The sequence below is a fragment of the Rhinoraja longicauda genome, chromosome 5 (assembly GCF_053455715.1).
Source record: "Rhinoraja longicauda isolate Sanriku21f chromosome 5, sRhiLon1.1, whole genome shotgun sequence".
Taxonomy (NCBI): Eukaryota; Metazoa; Chordata; class Chondrichthyes; order Rajiformes; family Arhynchobatidae; genus Rhinoraja; species Rhinoraja longicauda.
Genome location: NC_135957.1, coordinates 86,173,303 through 86,194,322, shown reverse-complemented (window position 1 = coordinate 86,194,322; position 21,020 = coordinate 86,173,303). Strand labels below are relative to the sequence as shown.

Genomic DNA, 21,020 nt, shown 5'->3' with positions numbered 1-21,020 from the left:
GAGAGAGAGAGACTCTGAGTGTGTGTGTGTGTGTGTGTGCCTGCATGTGTGTGAGAGTGTTGTGTGTGTGTGAGAGAGAGAGAGAGTATGAGAGAAAATATGCATGAGAGAACGTGCGAGAAATGTAGGGTGTGTGAGTGTGAGAGAGAGAGCGTGAGAGTGAGACAGAGGGAGGAAGAGTGTGTGTTAAATGCAGGTTAAGTGTGGGCACAAGCAGCTACTCAGTGCCTACGGCCATACTAGCCTGAACACGCCCGATCCCGTCTGATCTCGGAAGCTCGGGCCAGGTCAGTACTTGGATGGGAGACCGCCTGGAAATACCGGGTGCCGTAGGCTTTTTGTCCTCTCCTCAACGACTTCGTCACCACCCGTGGATTGGACTTCTTACTGCTCACAGAATCCTGGCTTAACCCTGGTGAGCTTGCTCCACTCGTGGAACTCTGTCCTGATGACTGTGACTTCTTCACCACGCCTCGGCTCTCCGGACGCGGTGGGGGCTTAGCCACTGTGTTTAAGAAACATTTCAACTGCCGCCTCCTGAACGCTGATCATTTCTCCAGTTTCGAGGTGCAACTAATTAAAGTAGGCCTGGCCTATCCCCTCTTAATTGTTCTTGTGTATCGCCCACCAAAAATGCATAAGGACTTCATCACCCAATTTGCTGATCTGATTTCTAGCATTTTGCCCAAATTTGACCGGATCATGATTCTTGGTGACTTTAATATTCATGTTTGCTGTCCCACTAAGCCTCTTGTGAGTGAATTTATGCACCTGGTTGAGTCCTTCAATCTGACTCTTCACACCACGGGACCCACTCACAAGTTAGGCCATACTCTCGACCTAGTGTTATCGTCCGGATTCCCAATCTACAACATTGAAACTACTGAAGCCTGTCTATCGGACCACAGCGCTATCATTTTTGATGCATCTCTGCCTTTATCTCCCGCAAAATCTCATCTCCCTGTTCGCTACTCCCGCGACATAAATTCATTGACTGCCAGTAAATTCTCCGAGGCTCTCACAGCTGCCCCCAACATCTGCACTATTGAGGCCTCTCCCCCCCATCTCAGCACTGAAGATCTCGCCTCTTTATTTAATATCACTTGCTCTTCCATCCTGGATTTTATCGCTCCCCTTAAAATGAAAAAGCCTAAGCCCAAAGGTCGGCCGTGGCTCAATGACTCCACCAAAGCCCTAAGAAGGGAGTGCAGAAAATCAGAAAGGAGGTGGAAATGTGACAAGCTTCAAATTTCCTTCGAAATTCTGAGAAACAATCTTCTCAAATACCAGGAAGCAGTAAAGTCTGCTAGAGCACAATACTTCTCCGACCTTATTTCCAAAAACTCTCATAACTCCAAGGTCCTATTTAGAACAATTACCTCTGTCATATGTCCTGCCCCCAGTACCAGCTTAGTTAGGTCCCCTGCTAAGTGCGAAGAATTCGCTAAATTTTTCACCAACAAAGTTGAGAACATTAGAATGAACATTTCCCCTCCCACCCGTGACCTAGCTGTCTCACTAGTCTGTTCATTTAAATTGGACTGCTTCCAACCCGTCACTCTATCCTCCGTTGCAAAGCTTGTCTCCGCTATGAAACCTGCAACCTGCCCCCTTGATCCTGCCCCCACTGCCCTTCTGAAGGATGTCATTGCAATAGCCGGTCCCAGCATCCTCTCTATTATCAACAGTTCTCTGGCCACTGGCACTGTTCCAACCAGTTTCAAGCACGCGGTGGTCCAGCCCCTACTGAAAAAACCTAACCTAGACCCCACCTTGCCTAGCAACTACAGACCCATTTCCAAACTGCCATTCCTGTCAAAAGTCCTTGAAAAGGCAATTCTAAACCAATTAATGCCCTACCTGCACCAAAACACCATCCTGGAAAGTTTCCAGTCAGGTTTCAGAGCCCACCACAGCACAGAGTCTGCCTTGTTGAAGGTACACAACGACCTGCTTCTCGCCATCGACACCGGCGACTGTGCAATCCTGCTCCTTCTCGACCTCAGCGCAGCGTTCGATACAGTGGACCACACCATCCTTATTGACCGTCTCCGGTACGCGGTTGGCATTGATGGCACTGCCCTGAGCTGGTTCGATTCGTACCTCAAAGATAGGAGTTTCGCCATCAACATAGGCAGTTATTCCTCTGCTCCAGCTAGCCTCTCCTGCGGAGTTCCACAAGGCTCCATCCTAGGCCCCATTCTCTTCTCTCTATACATGCTCCCCCTTGGCCAAATTATTCAAAGGCACGGCATTTCTTTCCACTGCTATGCCGATGACACTCAGCTTTACCTCCCCCTGAAACCCAACAACCAGTCAAATTTAAACAGCCTCTCACACTGCCTTGAGGACATAAAATGTTGGATGGCACAGAACTTCCTCCAATTAAATGAGAGCAAGTCTGAGGTCATCCTATTCGGCCCCCCCGACTCCATCAAATCGATAACAGGCAGTCTTGGAAGTCTATCCTGCCTAGTCAAACCGCATGTCAAAAACCTCTGCATGATATTTGACTCTGCATTAAAATTTGATAAGCAAGTCAACACTGTGGTAAAAGCCAGCTTCTTCCAACTTCGAACCATAGCTAAAATCAAACCTTTCCTCCAATTCGACGACACAGAAAAAATCATTCACGCTTTCATTTCCTCCCGCCTAGACTACTGCAACTCCCTATACACTGGGATCAGCCAATCTTCCCTGTCCCGCCTGCAACTGGTCCAAAACGCCGCAGCGAGACTCCTGACGGGTACCCGTAAAAGGGACCACATCACCCCGATTCTGGCCTCTCTCCACTGGCTCCCTGTACGGTACAGAATCAACTTCAAGCTCTTCCTATTCACGTATAAAGCCCTAAATGGACATTCCCCCCCCCTACATCAAAAATCTTCTAACCCACCTCTCTAACTCCAGGTCCCTCAGATCAGCCGACTTGGGGCTATTCACTATCCCGCGGTCTAGGCTTAAGCTCAGGGGTGACCGCGCTTTTGCGGTTGCAGCTCCTAGACTGTGGAACAGCATCCCTCTCCCCATCAGAACTGCCCCATCCATCGACTCCTTTAAGTCCCGGCTCAAAACCTATTTCTACTCCCTAGCGTTTGAGGCTCATTGAGGAGGCGCTGTGAACTGTTTGCGTACTACTGTATGTTTCTTTTTTTTTATTTAAAAAAAATTAGTACCTAATCAGATGTACAGCACTTTGGTCAACATGGGTTGTTTTTAAATGTGCTATACAAATAAAATTGACTTGACTTGACCACCACCGCCTACTCTCTCTCTCTCTCTCTCTCTCTCTCTCTCTCTCTCTCTCTCTCTCTCTCTCTCTCTCTCTCTCTCTTTTTAACTCTCTTCCTCGCTCCTTTACTTTTACTTAACACAGGCGACATGCATCAATTATCAACACCATTTCTCCAAGAGAACCACCTGGATAAAACACAACTACAACTCAAATTAAACAGTGGCACCGTGGCACAGCGCTAGAGTTGCTGCCTCACAGCCCCACACACCCGGTTGGGGATAAGGGAAACGAGAGATAAAGAGCAATGAATGAAAGATATGCAAAAAAAGTATCGATGATAAAGGCCATTGTGTGTGTGGGGGGGGGGGGGGGAGGGATGGAGTGGGTGAGAGAGTGGGGGGGATGGATTGGAGGAGGGGGCGTGGAATTAGGGGGATGGAGTGGATGAGTGGGGAGGGGGGAATGAGTGGGGGGGACGGGATGACAAGAGCATTTGGGCAGGGTGTTGGGGGAGGAAGAGGGGGGTGGGAAGGAAGGGGGGATGGAGTGGGTGAGGAGGAGGGGGGTAGGAGCAGGCGGTGGGGGGGATGAAGAGCGGGGTGGGGATGAGGAGGAGGGGGGATGGAGGGAGGTGAGCTTGGGGTGGGGGTGAGATGGAGTGGGTGAACTCCGGCAGGCGCTCATTTGGGGGAGGGTTACCCTGTTGTGTTCATAGAAACATAGAAAATAGGTGCAGGAGTAGGCCATTCGAGCCTGCACCGCCATTCAATATGATCATGGCTGATCATCCAGCTCAGTAACCTGTACCTGCCTTCTCTCCATACCCCCTGATCCCTTTAACCACAAGCGCCACATCTAACTCCCTCTTAAATATAGCCAATGAACTGGCCTCAACTACCTTCTGTGGCAGAGAATTCCACAGACTCACCACTCTCTGTGCGAAGAAATGTTTTCTCATCTCGGTCCTAAAAGACTTCCCCCTTATCCTTAAGCTGTGACCCCTGGTTCTGGACTTCCCCAACATCGGGAACAATCTTCCCGCATCTAGCCTCTCCAACCCCTTAAGAATTTTATATGTTTCAATAAGATCCCCCCTCAGTCTTCTAAATTCCAGCGAGTATAAGCCTAGTCTATCCAGTCTTTCTTCATATGAAAGTCCTGCCATCCCAGGGATCAATCTGGTGAACCTTCTCTGTACTCCCTCTAAGGCTAGAATGTCTTTCCTCAGATTAGGAGACCAAAACTGTACACAATACTCCAGGTGCGGTCTCACCAAGGCCCTGTACAACTGCAGCAGAACCTCCCTGCTCCTATACTCAAATCCTCTTGCTATAAATGCTAACATACCATTCGCTTTCTTCACTGCCTGCTGCACCTGCACGCTTGCTTTCGATGACTGGTGCACCATGACACCCAGGTCACGTTGCATCTCCCCTTTTCCTAATTGGCCACCATTCAGGTAATACTCTGCTTTCCTGTTCTTGCCGCCAAAGTGGATAACCTCACATTTATCCACATTATACTGCATTTGCCATGCATTTGCCCACTCTCCTAATCTATCCAAGTCACTCTGCAGCCTCCTAGCATCCTCCTCGCAGCTAACACTGCCACCCAGCTTCGTGTCATCCGCAAACTTAGAGATGTTGCATTCAATTCCCTCGTCCAAATCATTAATGTATATTGTAAATAACTGGGGTCCCAGCACTGAGCCTTGTGGTACCCCACTAGTCACTGCCTGCCATTCCGAAAAGGACCCGTTTATTCCTACTCTTTGCTTCCTGTCCGCCAACCAATTCTCTATCCACCTCAACACTGAACCCCTAATACCGTGTGCTTTATGTTTGTACCCCAATCTCCTATGTGGGACCTTGTCGAAGGCCTTCTGAAAGTCCAGATATAACACATCGACTGGTTCTCCCTTATCCACTCTACTAGTTACATCCTCGAAAAATTCTATAAGATTCGTCAGGCATGATTTGCCTTTCATAAATCCATGCTGACTTTGTCCAATGATTTCACCACTTTCCAAATGTGATGCTATCACATCTTTAATAACTGACTCTAGCATTTTCCCCACTACCGATATTAGGCTAACTGGTCTATAATTTCCCGTTTTCTCTCTCCCTCCCTTTTTGAAAAGTGGGGTTACATTAGCTACCCTCCAATCCTCAGGAACTACTCCAGAATCTAAAGTGTTCGGCAAAACAGTTGGTGAGTTTTGAAAAATTATCACTAATGCATCCACTATTTCTGAGGCTACTTCCTTAAGCACTCTGGGATGCAGCCTATCTGGCGCTGGGGATTTATCGGCCTTTAATCCATTTAATTTACCGAACACCACTTCCCGTCTAACCTGGATTACCCTCAGTTCCTCCATCTCGTTAGACCCCCGATCCCCTGTTATTTCCGGCAGATTATTTATGTCTTCCTTAGTGAAGACAGAACCAAAGTAGTTCAGCTCCGGTGCGTGCACGGTAGGGGGGAGGGTTGCCATTTTGTGTTGTTCTGACCACACGCTCGACGCCTGATTGGTCCGGGCCCCACGTGGGGGGAGCGCCGCCGCTCCCCGCTCCGATTGGTCGCCTGTGAGTCCTGTTTGGCTCCTGCCGCTCACCCCCACATGGAGTCCATTGATTGGCTCCGACCTCCCGCTCGACGCCCGATTGGCCCGCGTCCCCACGTTGGGTCGAATGATTGGCTCCGAACTCCCGCTCGACGCCCGATACCCTTCCCTGTCCCCCCTCGCCCGCCCACGGCCCTGGGAGACACTACCCGCCCGGCCGCCTCCTGGAAAAGACCTCGGATCAACCTCGGCCTCTATATTTTACACATCTTTATTTCATTGAGATTCACAGCCAAAACGGCACACGATAGCGCGACAATTTTAGGCCCACCTTACTCACCATTCCCCCGTGCTCTCAATAAACCCACTGTTGTTACTTTTTAAAAACAATTTACCTCATAAACTTTAATAAATGTGCTCTCCCCCCACTCCCCCGGGAGGACCGGCGCCCGTCCCGGCGTGCCCCGCGCCTGACCTTCCTCCCGTGGTGCAGCGCGCGGCAGAGGGTCCACAAGATGGCCGTCCCCGCCGATCGCAGCCGAGCTGCAGGAGAGGCTTCAGCTCCACGCCCGGCCTGCAGGAGAAATGGGGCAGAGTCCAGTGCCTTCTCCCTGTCCACTCTTGCCCACCCTCGGCCCCGGGAGACACTCCCCGCCCGGCAACGGCTCCATGCAGTCAGGAGACGATTCGGCTCCACGCCCGGCGCACAGGAGAAACGGGGCCGAGGTCCGTGCTTTTTCCGTTCCCCCCCCTGCCCACCCACGGGGGCACTCTCCGCCTGGCAACGACTCCACGGTTGGGCCGAGGGTGGGTGGTGGAGAGGGATGGGGTGGAAGGCATAGGGTGAGGGGGAAGGAGAGGGGAGGATCGGGTGGGTGCTGCACCTATGGGTCCACTTGGCCTAGTGTGCTCCAATTTTGTCCACTATTCTCCCGTGTGGGAACTTATCAAAGGCTTTCTGAAAGTCCAGATACACTGGCTCCTCTTCATCTATTTTACTTATCACATCCTCAAAAAATTCCAGAACATTAGTCAAGCATGATTTCCCCATCATAAATCCATGCTGACTTGGACCAATCCTTTTACTGCTATCCAAATGTGCCGTTATTACTTCTTTAATAATTGACTCCAGCATCTTCCCCACCACCGATTTCAGGCTAACTGGTCTATAATTCCTCTTTTTCGCTCTCGCTCCTTTCTTGAAAATTGGGATAACATTAGATACTCTCCAATCCACAGGAACTAATCCTGAATCTATAGAACATTGGAAAATGATCACCAGTGCATCCACGATTTCTAGAGCCACCTCCTTGAGTACCCTGGGATGCAGACCATCAGGCCCTGGGGATTTATCAGCCTTCAGTCCCATCAGTCTACCCAATACTATTTCTCGCCCAATGCAAATTTCTTTCAGTTCCTTTGTCTCCCTGGACTCTCTGAGTGACGTTTCGGGTCGAGATTCTTCTTCAGACATCTTTCCTATAGCAGGATGACCACTACTGAGGATGGACGGACTTTGGTAACCTTGGTTACTATTTAATTGTACTGCATTAATTTAACCCATCAGACCCTCATTATTAAATACACTGTGCACATGTCTTAAATGTTACAGTACTTACTTTAACCACCACTTCTGGCAGCTTGTTCCATATACCTGCCACCCCTCTGTGTGGGAAAAGTTGCTATGAAATCTTTTCCCTTTCACCTTAAAACCATGAACTCTGGTTCTTGATTCCTTTACTCTGGGTAAAAGACTGCAAAACAATATAACCCGATGAGCCAAAACATTATGACCACTTGTTTAATATGCTGTTGGTCCTCCGTGTGCAGCCCCATACACAGCAGGGTGCGATGCACTGTGTATTGTGACACATTCCTCCCGTGACCACCATTAACATTTTCTGTGGCTTGTGCCACAGTCGACCTTCTGTTGGTTCGGACCAGATGGGACAGCCTTCGTTGCCCTCGCGCATCGATGAGCCTTGGGCGCCCAACACCCTGTCTGTCGCCGGTTTGTGGTTTGTCCCTCCTCGGACCACTGTCGGTCGGTACTCACCACTGCTGACTGGGAGCCCCCCTCAAGCCTTGCCGTTTCAGAGATGCTCTGACCCAGTCGTCTGGCCATAACGATTTGGCCCTTGTCAAAGTCGCTCAGGTCTTTACTCCTGCCCATTTCTCCTGCATCCAACACATCAACTTCAAGAACTGACTGTTCACTTGCTGCCTAATATATCCCACCCCTTGACAGGTGCCATTGTAACAAGATAATCAATGTCATTCACTCCGCCTGTCAGTGGTCATAATGTTTTGGCTGATCGGTGTATTCCCCTCATGATTTGATACACCTCTAGCATTTCTAACATTCCCACTTTTATTTCACAACTTCCATACGTGAATGCAAGAAACACACCGCTCAATGGGTAAAAACTGAAGCAGAATCGGATGAAATGAGCAGATACCATAAATCTTAAAATTTATTGACGCATCTTGTGGTACAGATAAAAGATTTCAGAACTTTATATATTTAAACAACTTGGCATTAAAATGTTTTAATGGTGCCAAAATTTCCCCTCAATAGGTACAATTAAAGGTACCAACGAGCAAATATCCTCATCGTTCACAGTGGAGGCTGCCAACTGTTATAAAAATTATATTTGTCAACATGAGTGCACTGTTTGGCTAGCTCAAGCAACGTATACAGCAGCTCATAAATGGAATTGAATGGTTTGATAACTTAAGGCTTGAGGATGTGCTCACAATTGTTAAAGATTGAATAAAGTCTTAATTTAACAAAAAAAAGATTGGTCCACCAGTAAGCTCACCCATCCTATATGGATCGTTTCTCTCTTAATGCCGAAACAAACCATTGGAAAGTCCAGCTTTTAAACGGAAACCTCACTCAGTGAAGTGCAAGTGTGCTCAACACAGCACTTAACCAACAACCAGATTTTAGAAGATAGAAAAACCGTACCAAGCTAACCAAAGTTACACGGTTCAAATATTTAAGAGACAAATGCCACATCATGTATGCTCAGAGAAGTTCAAAACAACCTCAAACTACTAGAAGTCAGCCCAAAACAACCAGAAAATCAGTGGCAATTAGCCCAAACCATCTTTTGATTATAAACAAATAATATTTCAATTTTATCATACCTCCCTGGCATCCTTTCTCTACATGTGCCCACACTACCTCATTCAATCGTAACAAAGTAAAAAAAATTATTTGTACCACCAAGAGAAAAGACAAGGTGTCCTTAAGATTATTTTCCTAATGATCAATTGTCTTTTCTGCTCAATCAAAAATGATAACAAAAATGTGAAATATTACAATTTACACAGTGCCTGTTTAATTAGGGAATCCACAGATAATATTTTGAGGTGATTCCTGGCATGCTTAAGCTAGAAAGTTCAACATCTTGTCAGTCAATTAAACTGGTGACTAAAAACGGTGCAGCAAATTTTCATCTTAAATCCAAATAAAAAGATTAAAATCAAACAAATCACCCATCACAAAAAAAATCTACCACATATAATGAGCTGGATGCGACTCCTGAAATTATCCCAGTGTAAGGCTGTGCAAGGAAAATTGATTGATGGCTAGAAATGTATCGGAGAAAATAGGAATGAAAGGAAACCAAAACTGCTCAACGCATGCCAGGGTTCACTTCTAATGAGGACGAAAACCTTGTCTGTGGAGAATTTTTGGCGTCACCTGTAGAAAATCTACATACCACACATTTCTAACTTTGCAATTGTTATCTAACTGTAAACAATAAGCACGGGACTGTTCTACATGCACGTCAATACCACAGCAAGAATGGCCGAGCATACCTAAACAGAGAAAGGAGCATTCATGCAAGATATCCAACATTTTGTTACAATAACGCTTACATTTCAAACTTGACACGATTCTAAGATTACATAGAGGGCCTACAAAATGGATACAGTGACAGTGTGAAGTTTGGCCCTCGCTACCCTGGACTAGTGAACTGCCACAAGTTTCTTTGCACATTTTCTTCTCACGTTTTTTCACTTTTGCTATTCAACTCGGCTGTCGACACTTCTTGACGTAACTAGTAAAGACAAAGTTATAATTGTTGAACTGGGCACACTGGCGATCGAGGCGCTTGAAACCTTCAATGTCCTGGGCAGAAGAAAACGAACTACGACATTTGGAGTTCTGCCGAGAAAAGAGAACTATTAAAGAGAAGGTTTAGCAATGTTATCATTCACCCACACAAAACTTTGTGCAGTGAAGTGGAGACAAAAGAGTTTGCAGGTTAGTTTAGTTTAGGCTAAGAGATACAGCGCGGAAACAGGCCCTTTGGCCCGCTGAGTCCACACTCACCAGTGATCCCCGCCCGCACACTAGCACTGCCCTACACACACTAGGGACAATTTTACATTTTATACCAAGCCAATTAACTTACAAAATCTGTACGTCTTTGAGTGTGGGAGGAAACCAAAGATCTCGGGGTAAACCCATGCAGGTCACGGGGAGAAGGTACAAACTCCGTCCAGACAGCGCCCGCAGTCAGGATCGAACCCAGGCTTCTGGTGCTGTGGAAGGGTGCTGGAGAAGGGTTGTGACCTGAAATATCACCTGCCATTCCCACACCAGATGCCAACTGACCCCGAGTTCTTCCAGCACTGTGTTTCGCTCTTGGTTCAATTAAGCATTGAGTAAAAATCCAATCGAAAGGAATTTGTGGATACGGAACAAGTTGCAAGAGGAGGTTGGTACTATGATAGCATTTAAGAGAAAAGACACAAAATACTGGAGTAACTCAGTGGGACAGGCAGCATCTCTGGAGAGAAGGAACGGGTAACGTTTTGGGTCGAGACCCTTCTTCAGCATTTAAGAGGCATTTGAGCAGATACACAGATAGGAAAGCTTTAGCGGGATATGGGACAAACGTGGACAAATGGGACTAGCGGAGACGAGGATGGTGGGTGCCTGGAATACGCTGCCAGGGTGCTGGTGGTGGAGGCAGACATGAAAGTGGTGTTTAAGAGGCTTTTGGATTGGCACATGAATATGCAGGGAATGGTGAGATATGTATCAACTGCAGGCAGAGACCAGTTTAACTTGGCAGTGTTGGGCACGGACATCGTAATCCGAAGGGCCTGTTCCAGTGTTGTATGTGACGGGGCTGTGGAGTCTGAGTCGTGCAGTCTGAGTTGGACCAATTTTGGTGCTGCTGGAGACGGAGTCGGAAAAAAAGTCCCGACTCTGACTTCAACATGAACTTCAGAGACCATGTAAATCGGGAAAAAAATCCCACTTTTTAAACATGCTGCACACTTTATTTCCACCCGAGAGAATGAGTAATCACATCCGTGCTGCCCTCTGGCGGCAGAACGACGAGAAACAAAACGTAAACAAACGCCATCACCCGCTGATTTCCCTCCACCTGCTACTGGGTGAACATGTCTGGATAATATCTGAATAGCCTGATGATGATTCATGTCGTGGTTATGAAATGCCATCTTGTGTAAAGGCATCATAGCAGATTGACAATTATTATACCTAGGGGTCGGGTACAATAGACAATAGACAATAGGTGCAGGAGTAGGCCATTCAGCCCTTCGAGCCAGCCCCCTACACAAGTAGTCCGAGGCAGAAACACAAGAAATCAAGGAGTCTGAGTCGGGAGTCGGGTGTTTTGGGTATCGTCTACAGCCCTGGTTTTGTAAAGCATGTGGATCAGGCTATCAAGGCCAGCACATGTCCTTCTCCAAACAGTAAAGCAGTTTGGTGTTTATTCCAATCTCAGCATTTCCATTCACTTATCAACTTGTTAGTTCCAAGATTTAAAACATTAATTTCAATTCCCAAAATTGGATTGCCAAGATTTCACAACCCCTCTCACCACAATCCATGCCCATATTCTCCCCCCCCCCCCCCCCCCAATCTATGGTGCACAGAAATGCTTTGGAGGGAGATCTGGATTCTCACCTGATTAACAAAAAGGGTCGTAACAAATTTCCCTGGCTTAAAAACATCAACAATTGTATTGATCAGATCATCATACGAAGTCTGGGCCAGGTTAGTCTCAAAACTAACGTAGGAAAAGTCTGGCTCTGGGGTAATGTGAATTGTCCAGTAAGTTCCCTAAAACACAAAGAATAGAATTCAATCACAAACCATTTAAAAATAATTAATAGAAGCAGACTCACAAAAAAAAATTTTTTTCGCTCATGAACATATTTAGACTATAAAATCTGATCTGGTATATATCACTGCTGAAGAAATGAAACAACAGATTTTGTAGGAGGCACGAGGAACAACAGATGCCGGTTTACAAAAAAAGAAAATGCTGGAGTAACTCAGCGGGTCAGGCAGCATCTGTGGAGAACATGGATAGGTGACGTTTCACAGAGTGCTGGAGTAACTCAGCGGGTCAGGCAGCATTTCTGGAGAACATGGATAGGTGACGTTTCACAGAGTGCTGGAGTAACTCAGTGGGTCAGGCAGCATCTGTGGAGAACATGGATAGGTGACGTTTCAGAGTGCTGGAGTAACTCAGTGAGTCAGGCAGCATCTCTGGAGAACATGGATAGGTGACGTTTCACAGAGTGCTGGAGTAACTCAGTGAGTCAGGCAGCATCTCTGGAGAACATGGATAGGTGACGTTCATGGTCAAAGAGCAGGAATCAGAGGGGGAGCAGTGAGAGGATCCTGACCCAAATCATTACCTATCTATTCTCAAGGAGATGCTGCCTGACCCGATCAGTTACTCCAACACTCTAGGATTTTTCTTTGAGGTTTCATTAAGTTGCTAAAATTAAGTATTTCTATCTTTTACTTCTGGAACGCAGACTCAGATCTCTACTGGATCACGATATATTCACCAATGGTTCAAAATATGCATTCTTGCCATCTGCTTAGGAAAAACAATGTTTTGTGCGCAGGATACTTTTAAGTATAATTAGTACGGGTGTCAGGAGTGATGGGGCGAAGGCAGGAGAATGCTGTTGAGGGGGAGAGATAGATCAGCCATGATTGAATGGCAGAGTAGACTTGATGGGCCGAATGGCCTAATTCTGCTCCAAGAACTCGTGATGTTTGACCACTTGGGTTAGGGGTTATTGAAGCAAAACATGCATTGATTGCATTTCCAAGGAAAACGCTAGGCAGACTGTGGAACTGATCGGTGCTGAGATGGCCTGAACCGATAAATAGAGCCAGGATGTTTAGGCGCTAAAAATCTCTGAAATAGGCAGGCAAAATAGGCATAATAAAATGACAAAAAAAGCACGAGAAAGGGATTTATTGACAAAAAATGCATGTATTTCCCCCACCACCAAAATATGGTTAAAAATGATAATATAAAGGTATACTACATTGATTGACCAAAGTTGCCTGGTTGCACATAATTACCAGCATTTTTTTCAAATTATCTGATGTTAATGTATGACGTCTGTCAGACAGAATATGCTTCAGTTGTGAAAAACCTATTTCTACCCCAGCTGAGGTCGCAGGTGCATACCCGAAACAAGCTACAGACTATATTCATGTCGATATCTTGTACATAACAACTACCTTTGAGAACTTTAGTTATGTTTTGTATTTCTTCAAGGTCTTTGTTACCTAAAATCACTCTCTCACATTTTCCTTGTATGTCTTTACCTACATTGCCAGGAACTTTACAAATATCATCAGTTACTTTGATGAAGACCTGCAAGTTATTTACTAATGTTTCGCCACGTTTCTCAAGGGAAGTGATAGCTTGTGGGAAGTTTGCAAAATTGGAAGCAATAAACACAAGATCGCGGTGGAGGGACTTTTTCTGCATGATTTCACTGGCGATCCTGACTGCAGCAGATTCTTCTTCTTCAAAACAGTTGCCGATTTCTTCTGCCTTTTCAAAATTTGCAGCATAGTGGAGTACAGCCGAGAGCCATGTACCCCACCTAGTCAAAACGGGCTGAGGAGGTAGCGGAATCTCGGGTGCCATTTCCTTGAACAACTGCACACGTGACGGTGGTTTGAGGAAGATTTTCTTGACATTGGAAACTAGGCGATCGACATTTGGAAACAAGCTATGTATGTGCTCGGCAATTCTATGGGGTCCGTGAGCTAAGCATGTCAAATGCAACATTTTGGGGAATAAAACTTTAAGAGCACGAGCAGCTTTTTTCATGTTTGGAGCTGCATCAATCACAAACAGAAGAACATTCTTGTGTTTTATACCTTCTGGCCAAAGTACAGCAAGTGAAGATGTAAGCAACTGAGCAATAGTTGAGCTGTTTGACTTCTCCAATACTTCCGATGTCAACAAATACTCCTTTGATGGTTGACCTGCCTCAAGTGTACCGATGACCACATTGGCAACATATCTTCCCACAGCATCGGTTGTCTCATCTATTGAGATCCATATTTTGTTGCATGCAACTTCATGTCTAATTTTCTGCACAACAATGTTGAAGTTGCTGTCAACATAATTTTTCCGTCATGATGACTTGCTCGGTATATGTTCCTCTGTGCATTTCTCTAAAAAACCTCTGAGAGATTTGTTTTCCAATTTCCACAGTGGAATTCCAGCATCAATGAATGCCTTGCACAGATCACCTAAACTCAGATTTGCGACTGGAGCCAGGAGTGAATGTAGTGAGCAGACAAGCTTGGGTATTTGCCGCCTTCAGTTTCTCTGCCGCCGACTTGTGTTTAGCTGTCTGTACGTGCTGGGAGACAAAATATTTCTTCTCATGATTCACTGCTTTCTCACATGCTTTGCAAAACAGCACACAGTTGTCTGTAAAGAATATATCACTCCCGCACACTCTCACCAAATCGTTCAGTTTTTTACAAGGCGTTGACTTGACTTTAGGCATTTTGACGCTTGTCGGGGTAGATCCTACAGGAGCAGGGATGCAGACCTCTACAGACAGGCCAAGTACAAGCTGAGAACAGGAATCAGAGCTGCCAAGGAAAGGTACTCTGAGAAGTTAAGGAGCAAGTTCTCAGCTAATGACTCTTCTTCAGTTTGCAAGAAATCACAAGCTGCAAGAGGAAAACTTGGACAATTGTCAGCTGACCAACGACCTGAACGGGTTCTACAGCAGGTTCGATAAACAGAAACTTAACCCTGGTACCCACTTCCCCCAAACATTTCACCCCTACTCACAGCCTGACTCCAGTTTGAAAAGACTGGACCCTTCCCCACCCACCCCTCTCCAATCACCACTTAACACCCACTTACAGCCTGACTACAAAAGACTGGGGCCTCGTCCACTACCCACGAATGAACGGCTGACGGTGGCGCCCCCGGTGGTGGAGATTTTCTTGTAAGTTACGTTAACATGGCAGTAAAAGGCTGATATAGGCACTCGATCGTGAAAAAGGCATTATCTTGCTGAAATCGTCCAAAAAGGCATGAAAAGACACTTATGGGAAAATCCTGGCTCTATTCATCACCATCATACTTTATTAGTCAAGTATGTTTTGCAACATTACCAGGAATTTCATTTGCCACAGTCATATCAATAAAAAGCAACAGAACACACAAAATATATTTTTACATGAACATCCACCAGTGACTCCTCCACATTCCTCACTGTGATGGAAGGCGAAAAAAAGTTCTCTCTCTCCCTTCTTTGTTCTCCTGCGGCTCCAGCCTTCCGGTGACGGGACGATGTTGACTCCTGTAGCCGGTGGTCTCCCGTCGGGGCGATCAATCTCCTACATCGGGGGGATCTCAGCACCCCCGCGCCGGGCGATGTGACCCGGGTCTGGGCTGGTCCAACCTTTTTGCGTTCTTTGGAGCTTCCCAACATCAATCTCTAACCGAGACTGCGAGCTCCTTGATGGTGACGTCCGCAGGCCGCCGTTGGAGCGTCGATCCCAGGCAAGGGATCGCAGGCTCCGGTGGTCCACAGCCCCGCGGTGGGGCTCAAAGTCAGTCTCGAGCAAGGCCGCCAGCTCCATAATGTTAGGCCGCACAGCGGCCGGAGATACGATCCGGAAAACAATCGCATCTCCGGCAAGGTAAGAGATTGAAAAAAAATCTCCCCTGACCCCCCCCCCCCCCCCCCACATAAAACAAACTAGGGACATTAACACAAACTTTTAAAACATTTAAAACTAAAAATAACAAAAAAATAGACAAAAAGACAGACTGTTGGCGAGGCTGCCATTGCGGTGCCACCCGGTGGTATATTCAAGTACTTTGCTGAGCGGGAAAGCCCTGCTTTGCCAGCTGTGTTCAAAGAAAGACAACACAAGTCCACTAATGTTTTTGTTTAGAGATGTGCCATGGAAACGGGGCCTTTGGCCCACGCCGCCCATCGTTCACCCATTCACACTAACGCCCCCTCCACACGAGGGGGAATTTACAAAAGCCAATTAACCTACAAACCCGCACGTCTTCGGAGTGTGGGAGAAAAACGGAGCAGCTGGAAGAAACACACGTGGTCACGGGAAGAACGTACAAACTTCACACAGACAGCACCCAAAGTCAGGATGGAACCCGGATCCCTAGCGTCGTGAGGCAACAACTGTACCGCTGCACCTCTCTGCCACCCACAGTTGTTGGAGAGATGTGAAAGATGAAAGGAAACAAGGGAGAGAGAGTGAGAGAAGCGGACATTTAGTAACAGGGCACATACTCACATCCACTTTCATTCCATTCATTGAATAGCCACAAGGATCGAACAACGTGGCGTCAATCACTGAACCTGGTATCAGGTCACGAATTCCACTCATCTGCAACAGAAGACAAATTTAACATTTTGTAGGATTTCTTTAAAAAAATTAGCCGATGTCTTTTTTTATGTTAGAAGTTAAGTTAATACATACTCGAGTGACTTCATTTACAGTAACACCATCTTTCATGAAGAACTGGTCCATGACAGCTGGATCAAGCTCGCTCATCAGTACCTCGAGTGTCTGATCTGGCTGTTTGATCCCGCTATCCTCTGACATATCCAGAGTGTAAAGATACCTGCACCAAACAAACAAGGACATTTGTATTAAATCAGACCTTTCACAAATGCCAACTAAACACAATACTAAACACAGCGCACAGCTTCCAATAATTAAGCGTTCGAATGCAAGGGAAAAGTATTCAGTTAATGGCATAACCCTTAACAACATTGATGTACAGCAGGACCTGGTGGTGCAAGCCCATAACTCCCTGAAAATGGTAACACAAGAAGAACGAAGGCATATATAGAAAATAGGAGCAGGGGGAGGCCTTTTGGCCCTTCAAGCCAGCACCGCATATAGTATTATTCACAAAATGCTGGAGTAACTCAGCAGGTCAGGCAGCATCTCGGGAGAGAAGGAATGGGTGACGTTTCGGGTCGAGACCCTTCTTCAGACTGATGTCGGGGGTGGGACAAAGGAAGGATATAGGTGGAGACAGGAAGATAGAGGGAGATCTGGGAAGGAGGAGGGGAAGGGAGGGACAGAGGAGCTATCTGAAGTTGGAGAAGTCGACGTTCATACCACCGGGCCGCAAACTGCCCAGGCGAAATATGAGGTGCTGCTCCTCCAATTTCCGGCGGGCCTCACTATATAAGAGACAGTGAGTCATGCCACAGCTTTATAGGACTTGGGTTGGACGGTATTTGGAATATTGTGTGCAGTTCCGGTAATCCCATTCCAGGAATGTCGAGGCATTGGTGCACGAGGTTTACCAGAATGATGCCTGAATTAGAGGGTATTAGCCACAGGAAGAGATTTGACAGATGGACTGTTTTCTCTGGAACGCTGGAGGTGGAGCCAGCACTGCCCTTGCAGCTGCGGCTTGCCTGCAGTCCGATTGTCTTTTGTATTTTTTGTTGTTTTTGTCTGAATTGTAGTTTAAATATGGTGTAGTGTTTGTGGTTGTATGTTGTGGGGGGTGGGTAGTGGGAAGGGAACTGTAAAAGTGTCTCTCCCGAACGGAGATGCGACCTTTGTTTCTGTGTCGTGTCTCCGTTCCCGCTGCGGCCTACCACCGGCCATGCACCTGGAGCTGGCGGGCTCCAGTTGGGACCACCCGGGCTCTGGTTCGCAGAGCCCGCGGCCCGAACTCACCACCTGCGGCGCTGGCTGCCTTCGGATGCTGCGGGAACGGCTGCGACTGAAATAGGCCGCGGGATTTTTCTACGTCGACGGAGGCTTCAATGTCGGGAGCCATGACCGCCCCGACGTGGCAACTTCAACAGCCTGACCGCGGGAGAAGAAGGCAGGGAAGAGAAAAATACATTCTGGCCTTCCATCACAGTGAGGAGGTGACTGGAGGAGACTCACTGTGATGGATGTTTCTTTTGTTTAGTGTTAGTTTATGATTGTATGTGTTATTGTATTTTTATTAATTATTCTTATTGGTCTTATTGTTGAACTGCGGGTAATTTTTCATTTCACTACACATTTATGTGTATGTGACAAATAAATGACTATTGACTATTGGATGGGGTTCCTGACAGAAGCACATACAATTGTGAGGTGGACAGTGAGAATCTTTACCCCAGGGTGGAAACGTCAAAGCTTTAAGGTGAAAGGGTTAACATCTGCAGGGTGAGTTGTCTTTTTTGCACTGAGGGTAATGGATTAGATCAACAGAGTCTCACAGCATGTAAATAGGCCCTTTGGACCAACTTGCCCACAACGTCCAACATGCCCGATCTACACTAGTCCAACCTGCCTGTATTTGGCCCATATCCCTCTAAACCTGTCCTATCTATGGAAGTTGCTGCCAATCATTGTGATGGAGGCAGATACGACAGTGGCAGTTAAGAGGCTTTTGGATAGGCACATGGATATGCTGGGAATGGAGAGACATGGATCACGTGCGGGCAGATGAGATGAGTTAATCTTGGCTTCATGTTCAGCACGGACATTGTGGGCCGCAGGACTGTTCCTGTGCTCCGCTGTTCTATGTCGTACAGTTGGTGTTCACTCATAACCTAGGATTGAATCAACTTTAACCAGGAACTAAAAGGGCAATACCAAAGTGAAATTGATTGCAAGCTTGTTGTTGTGTCGCCTTTCCTATGCTTTGATATGGGCGGCACGGTGGCGCAGCGGTAGAGTTGCTGCCTTACAGCGAATGCAGCGCCGGAGACGCAGGTTTGATCCTGACTACGGGCGCCGTCTGTACGGAGTTTGTACGTTCTCCCCGTGACCTGCGTGGGTTTTCTCCGAGATCTTCGGTTTCCTCCCACACTCCAAAGACGTACAGGTATATAGGTTAATTGGCTGGGCAAATGTAAAATAAAATTGTCCCTAGTGTGTGTAGGATAGTGTTAATGTGCGGGGATCGCTGGGCGGCGCGGACCCGGTGGGCCGTAGGGCCTGTTTCCGCACTGTATCTCTAAATCTAAATATGGCACAATATATTACATCATTTGAAAACAAATAAGGTAAACGGAAAAGTCTAAATAAGGATCCTGACCCTAAATGCCACCTCTCCATGTTCCCCAAGAATGCTGCCTGGCCTGCTGAGTTACTCCAGCAATTTGTGTCTTTTTATGGTTAAAGGTAATATTCTTAGCAATTAAAAATTAATTGGATCCTATGGCCCATACAGGCAATTAAAATAAAAATAGTATAATAAAGCAACTTACCAGCAATCAGAATTCATACGTCCCATGCAGTAGGCTGCCCCATCTAGTAAAGAATAAACATTCTCCATTAGGAATGGCTATTTTGTAAAATCTCCCATTTTGGATTTAAAATTTCAAAATTCACTTCACTGACTCTACCCAGAACTGAAATGCCAAACAAGATTTATATTTGATTACGAGTTAGCTTGGTATTCCCATATGCAGAAGTGGACAAATGAAGAAACAAGTTATAGTAGTGCTTATGGCAGCTTATGATTATTTTTCTATTTAGTTGTGAGGAAGAACAAACCACATTGGGATTGTCTCGAGATCTGGAAGGAAAGCAAGGAACAGAAATATATTGCATGGAATGCAGTTGCTACTGTAAAGGTCATAGATCTGAAAAATTTATTGCTTCTCTTTCTCTCTCCCCAGAGAAGATGCCCAACCCGTATTTCAACTTCAAAGGCTTGACAGCAAACAATCAGCCATCAAAATCAATGAGCTCGTGGCCTCATCTGACCACATTCAGTGCTCTGGGTACGGCTTCCTTCACACCGGCGAGACCGAGCGCCGATTCAGCGACCACCGCCAAACACTTGGGCTCGTCTGCCAAAGCCTATTGGATCTCCCAGTTGCCAACCATTTAAACTCCCCATCCCATTCCCACACTGACCTTTCTGTCCTGGGCCCTCCCCATTGCCAGAGTGAGGCCACACGCGAGCTGGAGGAACAGCACCTCATATTCCGCTTGGGCAGCTCACAACCCAATGGTACGAGTATTGAATTCTCCAATTTTAGGCAACTACGCTACAGACAACTTTCATTCTACCCCCTTCCCTATGCCCCTTCTCCACACGCACCCATTTGACACCTTTCCCCTCCTACCTTGTTACTTCATCTGGCTTCACAATTCTCAACTCTTCTATCCTCATCTTACACCCTCTGACTTTTCATCTCTGGCCTGATCCAACTATCTGCCTGTATCCACCTATCACTCGCCACGCTTTGTCCTGCCCCTTCTCTTTTTAGCTTTCTCCCCCCCCACCCACAATAAGTCTGAAGAAAGTTCCCGACCCGAAACGTCACCTATCCATGTTCTCCAGAGATGCTGCCTGACCCGCTGAGTTACTCCAGCACTTTGTGTCTTTTTTAGTTCGTGGCTCTCTGAAATATCAAGACAATAGCAGAAATTAAACTCTAGCGACAGAGAGCAGGTGTGGAAAAAGAAAGTGAGCACAGGTTGGATATTGGTCTCTTAATTTTGATTTAGAGAAAAATCTTCTATTCTAGCTAGAAAGGCCAAATACAAATTTATTCCCAGTACAAAAAAACAAAGCTATTCCATCATTCCCATTTCTTAGCATCACTTAGAGAAGAGATTACTTTGGGAAATTGAGACCATCACTCTGGTATGGTTAGGTATATATTACTCTGCTTCTATGAGACACAACTGTGAACTGTTAAAGATGACAGCAGGTACATAAGATGGAAGAATTACATATCAACATTAAACATTTCTCTTCGCATACAAAAAAATGGTGCTACCCTTGATTTGAAGTCTTCATTCATTCCAACATATCTTTGTGCATGATAAGAGAGTACGGTCAGGGCCAATAGTGACCGGTGTGAGAGGGGAGGTGAATACCGAAGTTAAAGTGCTGTGCATGAATGTGCAAAGTAAGA

The 21,020-nt window shown here is 46.5% G+C and overlaps 1 protein-coding gene and 1 pseudogene across 9 annotated transcripts in view; one reads left to right on the top strand and one right to left on the bottom strand.

Annotated features, from left to right (window-relative positions):
- The first annotated feature begins 226 nt into the window (after positions 1–226).
- Positions 227–336, top strand: LOC144594121 (5S ribosomal RNA; annotated as a pseudogene).
- Positions 337–8,258: 7,922 nt separating this feature from the next.
- The window catches only part of amd1 (adenosylmethionine decarboxylase 1), a 70,756-nt gene continuing 57,994 nt past the window's right edge, over positions 8,259–21,020 (bottom strand). For 7 of the 9 annotated variants that reach the window (XM_078399902.1, XM_078399905.1, XM_078399901.1 and 4 more), the window contains 6 exons: positions 20,424–20,501; positions 19,356–19,398; positions 16,600–16,744; positions 16,414–16,506; positions 11,758–11,913; positions 8,259–9,978 (listed from right to left, as the gene is read on the bottom strand). In XM_078399902.1, coding sequence (XP_078256028.1) covers positions 9,841–9,978; positions 11,758–11,913; positions 16,414–16,506; positions 16,600–16,744; positions 19,356–19,398; positions 20,424–20,501 — 653 coding nt within the window. In that variant the 3' untranslated portion in view covers positions 8,259–9,840. The remainder of the gene's footprint in view (positions 9,979–11,757; positions 11,914–16,413; positions 16,507–16,599; positions 16,745–19,355; positions 19,399–20,423; positions 20,502–21,020) is intronic. The other 2 variants (XM_078399903.1, XM_078399906.1) reach the window with 1 other exon arrangement.